The sequence below is a fragment of the Anguilla rostrata genome, chromosome 14 (assembly GCF_018555375.3).
Source record: "Anguilla rostrata isolate EN2019 chromosome 14, ASM1855537v3, whole genome shotgun sequence".
NCBI lineage: Eukaryota > Metazoa > Chordata > Actinopteri > Anguilliformes > Anguillidae > Anguilla > Anguilla rostrata.
This window is the reverse complement of record NC_057946.1, coordinates 16,958,497-16,976,843: the sequence shown is the minus strand read 5'-3', so window position 1 is coordinate 16,976,843 and position 18,347 is coordinate 16,958,497. Positions and strand designations below refer to the sequence as shown.

The 18,347-nt window shown below is 41.5% G+C and overlaps 1 protein-coding gene across 1 annotated transcript in view; it reads right to left on the bottom strand.

The window, feature by feature from the left end:
- Window positions 1-9,215: 9,215 nt before the first annotated feature.
- si:dkey-34e4.1 (carboxyl-terminal PDZ ligand of neuronal nitric oxide synthase protein) overlaps window positions 9,216-18,347 on the bottom strand; it is a 56,704-nt gene continuing 47,572 nt past the window's right edge. Inside the window, exon 11 of the mRNA XM_064307810.1 lies at window positions 9,216-11,896. Within this exon, the coding sequence (XP_064163880.1) occupies window positions 11,338-11,896 (559 nt within the window). The 3' untranslated portion in view covers window positions 9,216-11,337. The remainder of the gene's footprint in view (window positions 11,897-18,347) is intronic.

Here is an 18,347-nt window from a genome sequence, read left to right as displayed (position 1 = left end):
AGCGGACCGTTCCACACCCAGTCTGAGTATTCATTCTGTCACATGGTCACAGAACTTCAACAAGGGGTCAGTAAGACCTGCTTTTTGGCTTTTTTGCTCATGTGCACGCACACACGCACACATGCACACATGCACACACATACATGAATACTTTAACAAGCACACTTGTATTTTTCTCTCTTGCTCTCGCCCACACAAGCACATGCATGCACAGACGGCAGGTTCGTGGGGGATTATATATTCATACAGCATACATTCACAGTTGCCTTCACAACCAAATTGCTGTGGTTTCACAGCTGTAACATTTTTACTATTGCTCGGTTTGCAATATTAGCCGACGTTGGGTAGTGAAATTGTGCCTCAACGAGGAACCAAACGTGTCATTGAAACTAAGATGAACTAGAATGATTGCAAGATCACAGAATATCAATGAACAGCAATCGAAATTGAATTCTTAAGCACAAACTGCATTGAAAACGATCACACCTACATCACAGTTTGACTTTTTATACTATCCATTTTGTATTTTACATATTACATATTTGCTATTTGACTGAGAACACAGAACAAAGAACAGAAAGAAAAGTATATCATAATATTTGTGAAAGGTCAATATTTGTGTGTGGCAAAGCAGTGTCATTGAGCTCTGGTGAGGGAAGGTAAGCAGGCACATACGTGTCTTCAGCTCCCTTCATTCTGCTACCTTCCATGGAGCTACTGGGGGAGGTGAAAGCAGCTCCATAAAAATTATTGGTCCAATCAGGTGTGTAAGTGTCCATTCCTTCTGGCCTCTGAGACCATGGCTGAGTAAATGCAGCTCAGAGAGAGGTAAATCAAACTGCAAAGTGCTTATGCATTACACAGCAATATCAATGTTTTATAAGAACATTATGTAGCAGGTATGGCACCTCAAATCATACTCTCTCCAATGTGATTTGTTTTTTTATGAAATTGAAATTATGATGATGTGATTTAGGGGCTAGAAAAAGCCATTATTAATGACCCTATTAATGACAAAGTCACCGTTCTTGATATGCATCCCTTTTTTCAGGGAGGTTTTCATTATGCAGCACATTTTGCAATGGGTTCCTGAATGCAACTGTAAGGCAGACTGACATTGGCAAGAAATGCACAATGAATATTTGGGCACTGCACTATTAAAAGGTTTATCCTATAGCTTTGTCACTGTTCTTTCAAAAAAAAAAAAAAAAAATTCACTTCCTCATGAAGATTCCATTATTTTTCTGTCACAGTGTAAAGAAAAAACTAAGTATTCATCAACAAAAAGTGGATGACACAAATGTCCAATAAAAGATACTGTTTAGCTGGGATATTTTATAAGATTACATTTTTTTGTATTTACAATTGATATATGAATGCATGAGATATATTTTCATGCAATGTCAGTGCTGTTTATTTCCAGAACATTATTTAAATGACTTGCTTTTGGATTCCTCTTTCTTTACTTAATGTACCTTGAGCTGAAATATTGCTACCAAAAAAGCAAGTAATTGTCGTTGAGCTGCAAGTCCTCAATTTTGCCTCAATAAAACTGTTTAGCAGCAGATAGCTGTGTTTTGTAGATTGACTTTCAAAATACAACATTCAGGGTTGATATGTTATGTTGTGATGGCTGGGTAAAATTAAAGTAAACAGATGATGTCTGGGTGTCGCACAATATAATTACATCTGTTCTTGATGACTATTTTGATTGAATGAAAGCAGGCATACACCAGAAACAGATGTCAAAATGTATTATCTGGTGTACATTGTTTCAAGGTCAAAGAGGGTTTGTATCCAAATTGTGTCACTCATTTAATAATTACTTAATCATTACTCTGTTTGTTCATTATACAAGTCTCTTATCAGAGAAATTTGAAGTGTGTTCAATGAGTCATAGAAGAGCATTAGCTTAACCTTGGAACCTCAGAGGGTTGGAGATGAATGAATTTTTTGTTATGTGAGTGCTTTGTATGTGCATATATAAAGTTTTACATAAAATATTTATATTTTCTCATATTTTATGTCTGTTGCAATGGTCTTTGAGACAATTTTACAGAATATTTTAACTCAAACCACAATCTAGCACTAACTACAGTTTAGTATATGCAGCTAATTTTAAATTCAATAAGCTGAAGAAACCCTTTGTTCAGGCTGGTCTCATATCCATAGTGTACCTTCAATTCAGTGATAATAACAAAGTCTGTTTTAGGGTTTCTATTAAGTATTTAACAGAAATTGTGTAAGATGAGCATGTGGAATTAATTATATTTATAACAATAAGGGATCTTTACAGAGATGCAAGGAAGACCTGGATAGTGTACAGAATTTCAATCATAGCCCTTGGGTGGGGAGTATGTATGTACATGTGCATGTGTGTGTGGACTCTCAATAGATGGACAGGGTTCCACATGGAGCTCAGTACTGACACAGTCCCTCTCCCTAAACCTGAAAACTTGCTACAGCCAAGGGAAGGAAATGCGTGGCTTTGTGTGATTTCAGAAATGCATGGCTTTGTGTGATTACACACCACAGCCAAGTATCAAGTACCAGTAGCTGACACCCCCCTCTTGAAGGAAACCCGTGCCACCAGTTGAGTCAGTGGTGCTATGTAAGTTATTTGCTTTTTCTAAATTTAGGAATGTTTGCTGTTCCCCACAATAATACTGAATTCCAGCATTGAGAGATGGTTAGGTTTGTTGAGGAACACTCCAGAGAACCAGAATTCCAGCAAACACTGAAGCTAAATATTTTACGACTATGGACATGGAAGTAGCCAAAGATGTTAAAGATTTTTGCCTCAATCTCAAGCTGGCCTCTCTAGGATAACAGTAATTGACTTGAAGATTGATCACGGCCAGAAAGACTGTAAATCCTATTTAAAAAGTTTCATTCAAATTCCATGATTTGGATTGATTTGTGCACTGAGGCAGGAGGGAGTCGATCAGAAACCAACCCTCCCCCATCACAGAGAGCTATGGTTGTCAAAGGTGAGGGTAAATGAGTGGACTCCATGCAGACCAATAAGCCAAGCATGTAATGCTGTGAAAGAGAATAGCTTATGCTACCCAGGTGCTTATTTTTAAGCTAACCTGAATATGTGTGAATAAATTTGCATAGCTGTAGCGTGATTTATTAATGTACAATTCATGATAATGATGGGGGAAAAAATGTATGAAGTAAGTTCTCGTATTCTTATCATGTAAGCCCTTTTAATGTCAGTGACTCCTGAATATATGTCAGAGAATCAGTGCTTCAATATCTTAATCAGTCTGGTGATTTTCCATCACAGTGGTGACAGCAAAATAGCTGAATCATTGGGGCTCTGTTATTCTAACATCCTTTATGTGTTGCCCATCTTGAAGCTCTTAAGGGAACATTTATTATTTAGAATTAAAAGTTTAAAAACAGGGCATACTTTACACTTATTTAGATAAAAATCATAGAGCTTTTCCAGACAATCTAATAATTTAATTTGTGTTCTTTAATTACCACCATTTGGTGCTTTCCAAGATTTGGTGTTAACGTGAATCATGGTCTGTATGCAGTGAGGTAACAGAAACAGCATGTTCATTACCCTTTGTGTGTGTGTGTGTGTGTGTTTGTTTGTTTGTAATATCAACTCTGTTGATGTCAGATGTGCATATTGCTATAGGTCTCTACCAAGAGGCCAATATTATAGTTTTGGTATGGTGTTTTTAAGTGGTCTGTCAGTAGGGCATAATAGGACATATCAGGCATTTGATGTGTATTATACAAAGACAATACTTTTTTGTAAAAAAAAAAAAAAAAAAAACACTGTCATATCTTCTTTTTAAAAATTCTATTATGTGAAGGTCATATGTCAGTCTGTGTTTAACCATCAGGGACATTTTTTAATAAAAAGTAAACATGGCTCAGTGCAAACACTGAAAGAGGAGCCAAATGCTGAGGTGAAACAGTACAGAAACAGACAGGTTGGCTGGCTTTTTGCTAGGGGACTGATATTTGTTTGATTTGATTAGGGAATCGATTGGATTAGATACCATCTGACAATAATGGTCATCTCTTAAGCGGCAATAAAGAGAATCAGAACCCTGTCTTCTGTTAAAAACAAATGTCAGTGAATAATATATATGCATTTGTATAATTTCATTGGAAGCAATATTTGTGGGCTGTTCTCATTTTGTAGTTATCAGCCATAATTTAAATGAATGAACAATCATTCCAGCTGTAATCAAGATCTCAATTCAACATTATTTTCTTTTTTTACATAAGCATGTTGAACAAAACACTCCTTTATCTGACCTACTATCTTTGACTTTGCAAACAGTTTGTGTATTTGTGTGTTTATTGTGTATTTAAAAAAAGAAGAACATGAGATTTACCTAAATTTTAATTTAAAAAGTTTTGAAATTACTTTCAAATTTAAGGACAACAATCAACATTTAATCCTATAATTTATTATTTATCCATTAATCAATTTTATTATAATGCTGGCGAAGGCCTTTCAAATGTAATCTGGCATGTGTTCTCAGTGAACATACTTTTGTTGTTTGTCTACATGGCTTTGAATTGAATGGAGGTTCGTTTCATTAAAAAATGTAATTGAGTTCTTTGACCAATCATGCAGACTAAGCTGCTCATTTAGTCTAGTGGAGGTAGGTGTATTACAGTAATGTGGCTTAAAATACACATACACAGCACAGTGAACAGGTCTGTTCAAGGCTGATAGTGTATGTCCATGTGGATTTATTTAAACAGGGCTTTCAGGTGTACAGCGCCTTGGGTTTTATTTAATTTGGAAAAACAAAATCACAATAAAATATCACATTTTATACCTGTGGGGATGCTTAAGAACAAGGCCTTTTGAATTCACCCATGAGCTAGCCCATTTCTTGCTTCAAGAGGAATTTCACATTGCTGTGTTGTTGATGGATGTATACATCACAGTAGACACTATATTTGCTGAAGTAAAATATTTCCCAGTCTCTGCTGCAGGAGAGAAGCATATATAAGATTCCCCACCATAGTGAGAAATTTTAATACTACACCACCTACGCTATGCTCCTGCAATGATATATGGAATTGAAAGGTAAATATTGGCTGTGAAATTGAGTTTTTTTTTTTTTTTTGGGGGGAGGAGCAGTGAGCTAGAGCCCAAAATGCCAGGATAACCTGGTATTTTCAGCTGCCGTAAAAACCTGTATCCTTTTCTTGCCAAAGTACTTAAATTAATTATAGATGGGAGACCTGGAAAAACCAAATTGCTACAGGAAAAGGTGTTGCTAGCCCTTCTCTGGGGAACAAATAGAAATCCAGTGACCCAGAACAGTGATGGGACACTGAACTGTAGAAGGTGCAGTCCATTGGATGAGTAGTTAAACTGGTGCCCTGACTTACTCTGTTCATTAAACATCCTATTGCATTGATGAAAATGGTAGGGTTATTAACCCCAGTGTCCCCAAAAAATAGTCACAAACCGGGTTCTCTACATCAGGCCACCATGTGTCCCCCTACATCTAATACTCCAAAACAATCCTTTACATTCCCTACCCACTTTGATCTCTCCAGGTATCAATGCAAATGAGAAAGAGTTTTACCAGGTTAAAATGGCGAAGGTCACATGAAATTATATACAACTTTTTGCAGTAAAAGAAGAAATTCAATTTTACTGTTGTGTTGCCTGGAATGACCTTCACTGTCACATAATTCATTATGGAGGAATATTTGGCTCCCAAGTGTGCTGTTAGAAACTCCCACACTCCCACAGTACTGCTAATGTTTAATTGAGGCTAATTAAACAAGTGTTACATGAAAGTGTCTTTTAACCACCAAAGTGCTGTGAGCTTCCTCTAGTCTTGACATCTCTGTGAAAAATCAAAATAGTCACTCATATCTGATGATTCATTGCAAAAAGTAACCAGATTATTATTATTTTTTGATAGAGTTGTTCTGCTAGGTTAAATCACTATGTTTCAGCTACTTCAGATTCCCATTGACCTTTCGGTTTAATTTCATACTACTGTGGTCTACCACCAGCCATCAAACTACATTCAGTGTCTAGTCTTCTGACCTTTAATGAAAGCATTTACTTACAGTGTACACTTACACATCTCCATTCTGCTGTCCTTTGTTATATATAATAGAAATACTGTATGAATTGGAAAAAAAAAAAGCAAATTCTATTTTTTTCAAACTGTCTACACCTGTTCAGTCCATACAATTCAAAGAACAGGCTATGGGCAAATAGAAAAGGATTCATAGCCCAAGAAAAGCTAAGAAAAATATTCATAGCCTACCACAACTAAGACATCGAATTGGACAACAATATGTGGTTCATACTTCACTATTGACTGCATTAAGCATCATTGAGCATAAAACCATGTTGACTTTCATACCTCCATCTCCTATATTAACATCTTTCTAATACTGTATTGCGAAAGGGTTGTATTGTCTGGCTTTAAAGCTTCTGCTTGGATCCTCTGCTGCTTTTCAGGGACTTGATCAAATCCTTTTTACATCCCTGCTGGAAATGGGCATCTTGGGTAGCACAAATGATGACTGCTTTTTATCAAGTGACTTCGCAGTCATGTCTCCCTTCCACTTTGGGCCTCCAGGGGTGGAATGAGGGCCCCCACAACAGTTGGGACAGGGGAGTTACTGTCTGTCTTGTGCTGCCGACTAAACACTTGCTCCACTGCACTCTTGAATTCATTTGCTGCTTACGGCACTATATCCTCAACCTCCCTCTTAAACCCGCCACAGCACTTAAGGTTATGTTGTAAGTTGATGTAATAGCCACTCCTATCTGTTGTGAATAGGAGTGGCTACATATGGATGACTTGGTATCGTCCGCTCTTTGCCTAGACATTTTGTGTGGATTTTGTAAATCACTCCAGATAAGAGTATCTACTAAATGCTTAAATGTAAACATAGATGAAAACAAGGGAGAAGCTTGTGCAAGTCTGCATGTGAATGCTAACATCTTCAACTGAAACACGAACAGATGTTCCTCGTAAACAGCAGATGTGGTCATTTAGCAGCACTCTGATGCTTTGGGGAGGGGGGCACACGTTGTTGGAATTCTGCAGGATCCCATTGGACAGAACCTCTATGCTCCCGGGCTCCAAATGGGCAGGCCCTGTTGCTATGTCCACAGTGACAATGCAACTGTCGACCTCAATTCCCGCTTCCATCCATCTCCTCGACATACTACTCATAACAAGGGGTTCATGGTTTACGTCTCCGGGGCTGTCTGACTTCCTAATAAAGTCCTGGAACAGTGTGAAGATACGCTGCACTGACCACGGGACGCATTAAAGTGAAGCATCTGCAATGTAGCCACTCGTAATTCCACCAGGTTCCTGTGTGCAATAGGTTCAGCCACAGTACACAGCACGAGAAAGCCTGCAGCAAGTCCTGCATAATTAACTCTCATAAGTGTAGCAGAAAACTCAGTTAATAAAAACTGTGTATGCTTTCCCTACAAAAAGGTCAGCTAGCTGATGAAACCTTAAATTCCTCTTTACTATCTTGTTGACAGATACACATCATTTCAGTTTGTCCCTTATCCAACTGCAATTTAGAAAACATTTTACAAGTCCAGTTACCAAATCCAGGTTTAAAAAAAAAAAAAAAAAAAACATTAAAAATGACTCAGGTCTGTCTGTAGAAGAAGGCGGACTAATGGTTGTGAAGTGCTCTGTTTCGGGACTGGGGGGTGCTTATGTGCACAGTCACACATCTCCTACATTATTGATGTTCTGGAGGGATATTTCTCTGCACCAGGCTGGGATCCTGGCGGTTTGTGCTTCTCAGAGCCCCGAAGTCCCAGGGACTTTATGTGAGAAGTGGGGTGCCCATCCTAATACCCAGTTCACAGCCTGTCCTAGTGGAGTATCCCCACCCCCTACTGAAGGGCTGAAGGGTTCCCCTTTCAGCAGAGAAATGGCATGCCAATCACATAGACCTCGCCACAGGCAGTCACTGTAACATGGCTATACGTAATTGGACATGCAACATATCTGAACGAATAGATATTAAATGTGTAAATATGTCTGGGCTGTTAGAGGTTAATGCACTCAGATGGACATACGTGTCCTGTATGATGGACACATCATACACAATGCGGTTACGTCTTTAGAAAGCACTAAACTTCCATTTTCGTACATCAGTATGACAAGAATTGTTACCGTCTCCATTAATGTTTTACCCCATCTCTGCCAGTAAGCTGTCATTTTGTCATTATTCGGCATTTGAAATGGTAAACGCCTTTGCGTTTGAGCAAGTAGGGAGAGGCCTATTAAGATTCTGTAGCATTACATTTCATTCTTTCTTACAGCACACACCTGGATTCAGGATTCCTACACACAATTTGATCTTCATATTCTGGCTACAATTTAGTCATGCCAGAACATAACTCAATTCCCATAAAAGATGTAAGCAACGTTATAAAATTTAAAGCATGACAGGAATAATCTGTGATGCTTGTCTAGTGTTAAATCTGTACAGCTCCATATTGTTCGCTGTAACGGTACCACAGTGTTACCAGGGGACAGTGTTTGCAGTAAAAGTACTGAAGACTCAACCTTTCTGTTGGTTTGAATCCAGGTCTGGGCCACTGCTGTGGCACCATTAACAAAAAGAGCTGTTAAGACTTGACTCTGAATACGACAGAAAAGCCTGGTAAGATCAAATGTAAAGCGCTGCAAGTCACTCTGAATGCACACAATAAGAATATCATAACATTTTCTGTCACAACGTGTCTTTTCTGGGTTCATCCTTTCACAATAGACCCAACAGTTCTTCTTTTGCCCGTTGAATTATATTGTAACATGTCATGTTCCAATCACATGAGTTTATGGATAACCTTACAGACACTGGTCATCAAATCATATCTAAATAGGTTTGATAAAACAACAGCACCTCGTCAAACAGGTTGATTTTTCACTTTGGTACATCTCTTCATGAACAGTCTGTGTGTGGTTACAACAGCCATGCATTTTCTGTATGTGATCCAGTTATAACCGAACCCTGTGATCACTAAAATTAGACCAGACTAAGAACAAATGTAAACATAGCTTGCGCTCCTCAGTAGCTCCTCGTGACATGGGATTTCAGTCGCTTCCTGTGCCTTCTGAGTGAGGATATATTAGGCACAGTAATTAAAAAGTGAGTACATCTATTTGAGAACACTTGAATAATGCCATGAAATGAAAAAAAAACTGTGAGAATTTTAATGGTCTTTTAACCAGCTGCTTTATTGTTTCTAGCTAATTGCTGTTGAATACGAGCCGACTTTTCCCCCATTGCTTGACACATTGGGCCCACTCCCAGTGTGTCTCTGTTCCATTATTCCTTCATCTCCAACCACGACAAATCTTCAACATGACAAAAACCCTTCTCCGACAAATCAAAACCCATCCTGTTGTGCATCTTAAGTCAGCTCTCCCTTGTGACCTTTGTGTGGTCTTCATTGCTGTACTTCAGTCAAGACGGCAATTCAATCAATAGAGAACAGAGTAATGTATTTTTCTGTTGTTCAGAATACATTTTGAGAGGAATAAAACGGCAGGAGATGAGACCGCCGCAGTGATATTGACAGGATTTCAGCCTGCATGTCAGATTCATTACCAACACACCATTCAGCCCTTTCAAAAACCATTGCAATCCCGCCATAATGTACCCTGACAGGAAAAAATTGCTGCAGAATTAGGAGATTCTGCCTTTGAGAAGAAATAAAAACACCTGCGTTTCTTTTCCAGTGACTTCTCCTTTCTTCAATTATCGCTCGTTTCAGATGGTTTCCTTCTTTGAATTGCCAAACTGGAGAATAACTCAGTAAAGACCACACAAATAGCAAAATCCCTTGTGTTGCACTTGTTTTCATTACCTTGATTCTTCCCCTAGTTTCTAAAATGCAGCATTTAGTTTCACTATGCAGCTCAGGAGCTGGTGGCTCAGTAACAGGTCTGCAAGCAGTTCCACCCACTTGAGGTCTGACACCTTTTCATGCTCAATCTTTCACACATTACTAATTTACAGAGCACTGTAAAAGCTATCCTTGTCAGCAGTGGTCTACGGGAAAGATCTTAGAAACAATGACCAAGCTCATGCAAGAGTGTCAGGGGAAAAATTAGAGCCTTACTGTTGATCCATTAAATAACAAATGGTAGATTAAATAATATTTCCATATACTGTACCATCGAACTGAAATCCATGTTGTCCATAAATATAATTCAAGAATGTAAGGAAATATAATTTTTTTCAGTACTCCACAGTTTTCTGTCAAGGAAATGAATGAAATAATCTGCATAATGATTTGTTTCTCTAACAAATCTGGCAAATAGACCATCTTGATGATTACAGTACACAATGTCCGTTTTGTAGTAGAATTCTTGTAAAAAATAGAGTTTGACTGGATTTATTGTATATTAAAAGTATTGCTTGCATTCACAGCTAGGTGGTCATTAGATGTATGGTATGATGACCCCCTGAGTCAACTGGAACTGAAACTAGAATTAGCAAGTGCTCACCTGCCCCTCCTCCTGCACAATATATTAAATATCCATTGATATTTGACAAATTCTTGTAGCCCCCACAGTCCCACCATTACATGCCATTCTGGTTTCTCTTTCACTTATTTCTTTCATTTAACATACAGGACCTTTTCTCCATGCTCTTTCTAGCTTTCCTGGGCCTGTGAGATGCAGCTCTATCTCAACACTAATACATTTACAGGGGGCAAAATCATGAACCCACTCCCCTCTACCAAACCCTCCCACCAATAAAAAACTAATCAATTAAAAAAAAAAATAATGTCAAGGTCTCTGATTGTGTCTTCTAACCTATGCAGCAAATGCAGTCTGCCAGTAAGAGAAGCTGTCACTTTATTATCTACTTATTACTAGCCTGCTAATAAATTATTAATGTTATTTTCAATCTATAAAATGTATATGCCCTCACATATGACAGTCAACTGTCATTTGAAATATTAATGATCCCACAGAATGGATGGATAAAAATGGGTCTTGTGCAAGTAGGTGGTAGTCTGAACTGCCACCGAATATGTGTGACAGGCAAAGGGCAGACAGACCATAAGTCACAGTACAAACCCTAAGGCAAGAGTGTGTCACTGTTCTCTTGGAATGTTACTCTCTACTGTGTGTGAATGCTCTCATGACAAAAGGATTCAACAGAAACACATCCACCTGAAATGGGTGCATTACAGATCTCAATGCAGAAGTGTATTATGAGAGAATGATCAGGTTTGGGATTCCCCTGCCATGTGGAGGCTTTAGGAGTCTAGGCAGGGCTTGCGAGGAGCCCAGATCGGAGTGGCTCCTGCTGGAGCCCCTAGCCGCGCTGCGGAACCCCAAAGTCCTCCGCGCTGGTGTCCAGCAGCTCGTCCTCTGAGAAGCTGATGTGGAGACAGGTCTCGTTGACAGGGGAGGAGAAAGGGATGGTGTGGTCGTAGCCCTCAGAGTCCCTGACGGGGCTCGGGGGGCCCGGGGGGGCGAGGATGCAGCCGAACCCTGACCCAGCCCTGTCCTCCAGGTGACTGCTGCAGCTGCTGGAGGTGGACAGGAAGGCGCCGGGCTCCTCGAACAGATCGTCCTGCTGGGGCGAGAGGAGGGACTTCTCCTCGGAGCGCACCCCAGAGTCCTCGCTGGTCGAGCAGGAGCCGCTCTCCCCGTTGCTGAGGGACTGGAAGTCGCAGGAGGAGAAGGAGCAGGGCGTGATGTCCGGGAAGGACCCGCTGTTGGCCAGGCTCGCCCGTCCGTTTGTCTCAGTGGGCGGGGTCAGGGGCGTTGGCTTGGGGTCAGACTCTTGTCCCGGGGAGCGCGTCCTGTTTGGACGTTTGCGGTTGATGGACGGGGGTGGAGGGTTCAGCTTGGGAATAATCTGCTGAAACCTGTAGGATCAACAAGTAAAAAATCAATGACTAAATTCAGTTTACTCTCTACTACTACCAAACCAAACAGACTGATTAAGAAAATAAAGTCATTGAGACTTTTCTCCAAACCATGTACACCTGTTGGGAATTAAATCAACCTCTGACCTGTCCACTGCTAAAAATTACAAACCCTGGACAAGTACCTTTTTTAACATTTCAGGATTTAAAACGTGCAGTGCACAACAACACTGGTTAAGATGGGTCAGTATTTTCTAGCTGACAGACAGGCCAAAGGTTTGATTTAATCAGACTGCCTAATGGCTATCCCATTAGTGGCTTCATTTTTAATTTCAGTGCATTTGGTGCTGTGCCCAAGCTGAGCATGGAAATGCAGGACGGACGTGCGCATGCTCTGGCTGTGGCTGGATGTGGGGAGGACTGTCTGGCTGCACTTATCTCAGCCCCACAGTCGCCCCACAGACAGGGAGCTGCAGGCTTTCCCCCGTTCATCAGCAACACCCAACACCGGCGCTAAAAATAGCTGCAATGCAGTCATCCAGCTCCCTGCATCGCTCACATTCGACAAAAAGAACAGCAGCGTTCCAAGCGCACGGTCTTTCCCCTTTCCATTCAGCCCTCCCCGTGGCCCGCGTCCAGGACCGGAATGTGGGGCTCCGTGTGACCGCACACAGCACATAAAGAAAGCACGTATTTCAGAGCTCAAAACACGCTCCTGGTCGCCACAAGCTCCATTTGCCTCAAGAGCTCGGTGCGAAGTTTGCTTTGAAAAAATGAACTGCAGCACGGATATAGTTTCAGCGCGGGGGTGTGGCGGCCTCAGCAGAAACGGAGACGAGGAACACATTTTATAGACGGAAAATAAAGGAATCCTGTGGTGGTGTAAATCCTCCCTACAGGCAGGTGCGTTCCCTCACTGCCGCGGAACGTGGGCTGGGAGCACGAGCGCGAGGACGAGCACGAGCCCGGGCTCCGAGCGTCTGCTGAGGGAAGTGCTTTACGGCTCACGCTTGGGCGCAGTCGTACCTTTCAGACCGTCTTTTCTCTCCAATTTACATTTTGCCTTAGTCGGCACTTCTGCGTGTTTTAGGAGCCTACAAAGAGCTGAGCTTATTATTCCCTCCCCAGATGCTGCTTCCAGAGTAGGAAGTGATGGGATCAAATAGTGAAAAAGAAAAGGCACAGAAAGGCATTGTCCCTAAAACAGTACGGCATTGCCAAGGTACACCAAGGTTAAGGCCAAAAGGAAATCCCCCCCCTCCCCCATCGCCCGCGTTTTACTATCGGCAGACGATAAGACAAACACCCAGTGCGCTGCTTTATGAAACAGCACTGCTAAAGGTCTGAGAAATTTGTGTTGATTTAAAAAATTATGAAAACAAATTAAGCTATATTCGGTATGTACTACCTGAAATAAACATTAACAGCATATGGATTTAACAAAACGGGGCGAAGGTCTCGGAACGAAACACAGGGGAAAAGATCCTTTTCAGATAGCTGCTTGTGGATAATGCTCTCCACTGACTACATATCTAAGTAGAAAAGCAGGTCAGTGCTGCAAAATAACAGCCCCCTATTTGTGCTGCATATGACATATAGACAATCTCCACGATGCACCAGCAGACTATACTGAACTATGACCTCTGTGCTGAATAAATGTGTATTGTGTTGAAAAAGTACATTCTCTACTCTTGTGTTTGTGACTTGTATAGTGTGTATAGGTAGTAGCTTACATGGAGGACATTCTGGGGGCCAATAACATTAGCTGGTATTTGTCCTGCCATATTGATGCTGATGGCGGTAAAGCGTGTTTTAAGTTCTAACATAAATGCAAACTGCAACCAAGTTTGGAGGAAGTAGATGAGCACAGACACCAATTTATAAAGGAAAAGTGTAACATTTTACTAGTATAAATATTTAAACTTGCTTACTTTATCACTGAGCAGAAAGCATGGGTCTACAGAACTAATGAGTCTCTGTGTAGCTTTGCCGGTGTGTTTGGCTGGTAAAAATGAGACATTAAAAATAAAGTATTTCTGAGTATGACATTTTTACTTAATTTCTTAATTTACAGCATCAGCAGTGCATTAAATGCCTTGCCTCTCAGGCGCATGTATGCTTTGTTATACCATTCCATCATATCAGGCATAATGGTAGTTTATTGACTGACACCGATAAGTTAGATTTAAGCTATCACTGACTGATATGCCTCAGATATTATCTTATGTTCCTAACTGCAGTATTCTGAATGGCACAATAAAAAAACTGAAATCGTACAAGTGGTAGATACTTTTCAAGAGGTTTTAGACAAATCTACACCTTCATGCAATATTACCCAGTGGACCAGCCAAGAATAAGATGAGGAGAAAGCTTTATACAAATGTGTCTAGAACCAGGTATATGAGTATTAAGATGGGCTGCACCCTGTGCTCCCCTGAGGTAAGGAAGGTAATTTTCATAGTGATGAAAATGCTTCAAAAAACCCAGGAGACTGTTAGGAAGACAGAAAATAACAGAAATGCCTTTTGGTGTATTGCTTTTAGTTTATAAAAATGACTTGCAGTCAAAACTATTATTGTTGTGGCTGTGACAATGAATGTTTTTGCGCATTTATGTTTGTGTGTGTGTGTGTGTGTCTGGCCATCTGTGTGCATGCGTGTCTATGTATCTGCTTTTCCCCGTGTTATCTACGGGGGGCTGGCAGGATTAGGAACACTAGCTGAAAGACTGCCCTGAACAGCCGGCCCCACTGACAGCTCCACTCCCTCACAGGGAACACTGTCCAAAACCTCATACCGCCTTTGAGGCCTCAGCTAGTCCTCTCTCAATCTTCACATTCCATCATAGCCTGGTACGACCTCCTCAAAGCTATAAACACAAATCCTAGCCAGTATGACACACCTAGGCAAAGCCAAGTACCGCTTGGAAATCTGAACAAGCTTCCTCCAAAAGTACAAGAACACCCAGCAATAGAACAATGAAATAGAAATATGAGGCCATTTCATATTTTTGTCATAAAAGGAAGACTGAAGAGCCCTTCTGTTATCTGACGTGTAGCCGAGGCGTTTGAAGGAACACTCATTCCTGGGTGGCTGAATGGAAAAAGGGACCCGGCGTGCATGCGTGACAGACAGGCCCCACACAGAGCACGCGCATGCTTCAGTATACTCACATCCCACCAGGACTCTGCAGTATGAGATGGAAAGACTACAGCAGGAGGAGGAGGAGGAGGAGGAGGACGAGAGGTGGGGCGGGGGAGGGGAAGGCAGGCGATCTGGTAAAGCTGTGTGTATTCAGCGAGAGTTGTATGCACGGCCAATCAGAGCAGGGTTTCCATCTGGTGCGGCCCATGGGCCAGCAGGGTGGGCCGGCTTCAGGGGAGGGGGGTGGGGGGGGTTGGGGGGAGACGCTAGATTAGGTAGAGGATGAGCAGGAGGGGGGGGTCTTCGCACCTGCACCAGAAAGAAGGGAGGTTGAAACGGCCTGTTCTGCCACATATCAGCCCTACTGCGAGCAGCCTGGCCTCTCTGCACTGCAGCACGCAGTGAGCCACAGTGAGTGCAGCACTGTATGATATAAGACAGCACAAAGGCAGAGGGGTGGCCTTGACTACAGCAAGGAAAAGCAGGACCACGCCTGGGGTCAGTGAGCAATGAAGTAGAGCGGGAGGCGGAGGATGATGACTGATTAGAAACTGGAGTAGAACTGTATGGGTTGAGTTATGCGTTTAAATAAAGGGAATGGGGAGGAATAGAGGGGTTAGAGTAGCAGGGGAGGGGTTGCTGTGGGTTCCCCTAACCCTGAAGGCACTATCCCATATCTGGCGAACACCTACAACCCTAAGGAGATGGTGACACACAGTATCACATTCCATACTCATACGGTTCTCAGCATAAAGGCCACAGGTGACATATGGAAGCAATTTCATGGGAACAGATGTAACATCCGTGAATCAGGTCTGAATTCACACCAGGTGTATTCTCACGAACGGGAGTGTATCTGGTAGACTTGAAAGAGTTCAATGAATCACAGCCCTATTACTCTGCGTGTTCCTCATGATAAAATAGGCTTTAACTTTTCCAGTCTCATAAAGCTGCTTTTCAACAGAAGGCTTCTTCATGTAAATTCAGTCAAAATGAAATTGTTTGGGGCTGCTGGGTCGCTTGCTTAAGGCACCATTCCAGTGTGCGGACAGGTCCCCTGCTCCGGGATCGAATCCTGACCGTGTCAGTGCCAGTGCCAGTTATGGCCGGTAGCCATTTAGGGCAATGCATAATCGGCAGCAGATTAATTTGTCCAAGAACTGGATCTCACTCCCACAGGTGAACTGGGCACCTGGAGGTCTGCCTGTTAAGCTGTACGTGAAGGTTCTTTCTGTGACTCATCTGTGTGCCAGCTGTGCTGTGATGAGAAGTGACACTTGGCATTGTTTGCTTTGGAGGAGAGCACAAGCTCACCCTCCCGAATCCATAGCGGAGGTTCCAGCAATGAGCAACCAAGCCTCCCAGACAGGGAAGAAAGCAGGGTGGGTGGATGTGGGCATTACTAAACATATTGGATTATTAAAATGCAATTGATAGTCATAGACTCTCTGAGATATTTTTTTGAAACAGACACGTTCACACTCCAGCATTGCTTTTGATTTTTTAATATAAAGTTTTTAAATCGCACTGCTATGAAAAAAAGGAAGCACTGGAACTGGGAGTACTCAACACGTATCAAACAATGAAATGAATAAGACCATCACAGGGATAATTCACTACACTCCTTCATTTTGGCCTTACAGAAAATATTAACTGAAGCTCTGAGCACAGGTCTGAGGGACAGATGATAACAGCCATTTTGGGGCGATGACATCACAGCACGCAACTGGCTTACAGACTTACAGAGATCTGTGGCACTCAAAGCTCCAGATTGGCTATAAGTGGAATGCAATGTTGCTTCTCAAATCAAGTGGGCTCCGCATTGGAACCCTTAGCTTCCTCAGCCAAACACATCAAAGGCTGTCCTTTTATAGGGCACAGTACTTACACTGGCAGAAATGAGAAATAATAGCCTCAACATATCAACAGATATTCTTTGAGGATCTGGCAACCTCTGTAAAAAAAATTTTTGTTTCTTTGCAGGTTGCCAGATCCTCAAAGAATATCTGTTGATATGTTGAGGCTATGATTTCCAATTTATGCCAGCCAACTGCCCTAGGTATGCAGTTGGTTACTTGCATAGAACTGTTACCCAGCACAGAAACACATACGCATACATTCAAACAACGACGTCACCCAATAACCAACCACGCCAAAACAATCATAAAGCATCGCAATGCAATCTCTCCAGTGGTGTTTATTCACTAAGAAGCTTACGTAGCACAGAAATGCACACACTGTTCAAGTGATCTATCACCAGTCTGTTTCCACACTGTTCAAACTGCTTGTGTACATGACTAGTACCTTGTATGCCCTCAGGGAAAAGTATGGAAATGAGAGGAAGAAAGAGTGTGTGTGTGTGCACACTTGCGCTTGTGTACATACATGAATGTGTGTGTACGCATATTATTTTATATCTTTGTGTGTGTAAAATCACTTAGTAAGGGTGATCCATTCACTAACCCTAGCTAGACATAGTCGTCTGACCAAAACAAATCTGAGAAATAGCATGTTTAATGAGGCTGAATTTCACAGGAGTCTTACAGACTCACCTCAGCTGAGTGGTTGACTGAAAGACTACAGCACTGAACAAGAGTATATTTCATTCACACTACATTCAAACATTAATGAAACCCTCCTTTTGTTCCTACCTGTTATAATGTTTGGAAGATATAAACTAATTACCAAGAGGTACACCACATCAAACTGGATGTTGTGCAAAAGCCAACAAGATGTATACATTTAACACTGAACTTGTAAATGTGAAACCAGACCATTTCCCCAGGTTACTGTGTGTGGAACTAAAACTTCTGTTCCGAGGGGAAACGACAGGAACAGCGGCTCGAGAAAGACACTCAATACTGTAAATATTGATTTGCTTTGGAAATTTGGAGACCAATCACACCACCATATCACATGATAAAGCCAGTTACTGGTGTGAAGAGGGTTTTTCTCCCACAGTGGGCATTGACTGTCCCCTGGTTTTATGGCTTCACATTGTTATAATCAATTCTGTTGCGGTTCTAGTTCTCTGGGTCAGACGTGGAAAATCTGTCATAGCCCGTCTACTTCCTCATCTGAGTCTGCTTTCAGCTACTGCCCACATAATAGATCTGCTCAAAATGAGACCTTAGAAAATCTGTTTCTTCCTCCACATTGCTAATTATCAGCTCAGTTCCTTCTTTAAAAAGCCACTGTTCTTGTGTTGAAGCTTTCCTTCTGTTCTTGAGATGTCACCACTTTATTTCGTCTGAGGTTAGTTCTAATTGAAAAAAAGCTTTATGCTGAAACGTATAAAACAAATGTAA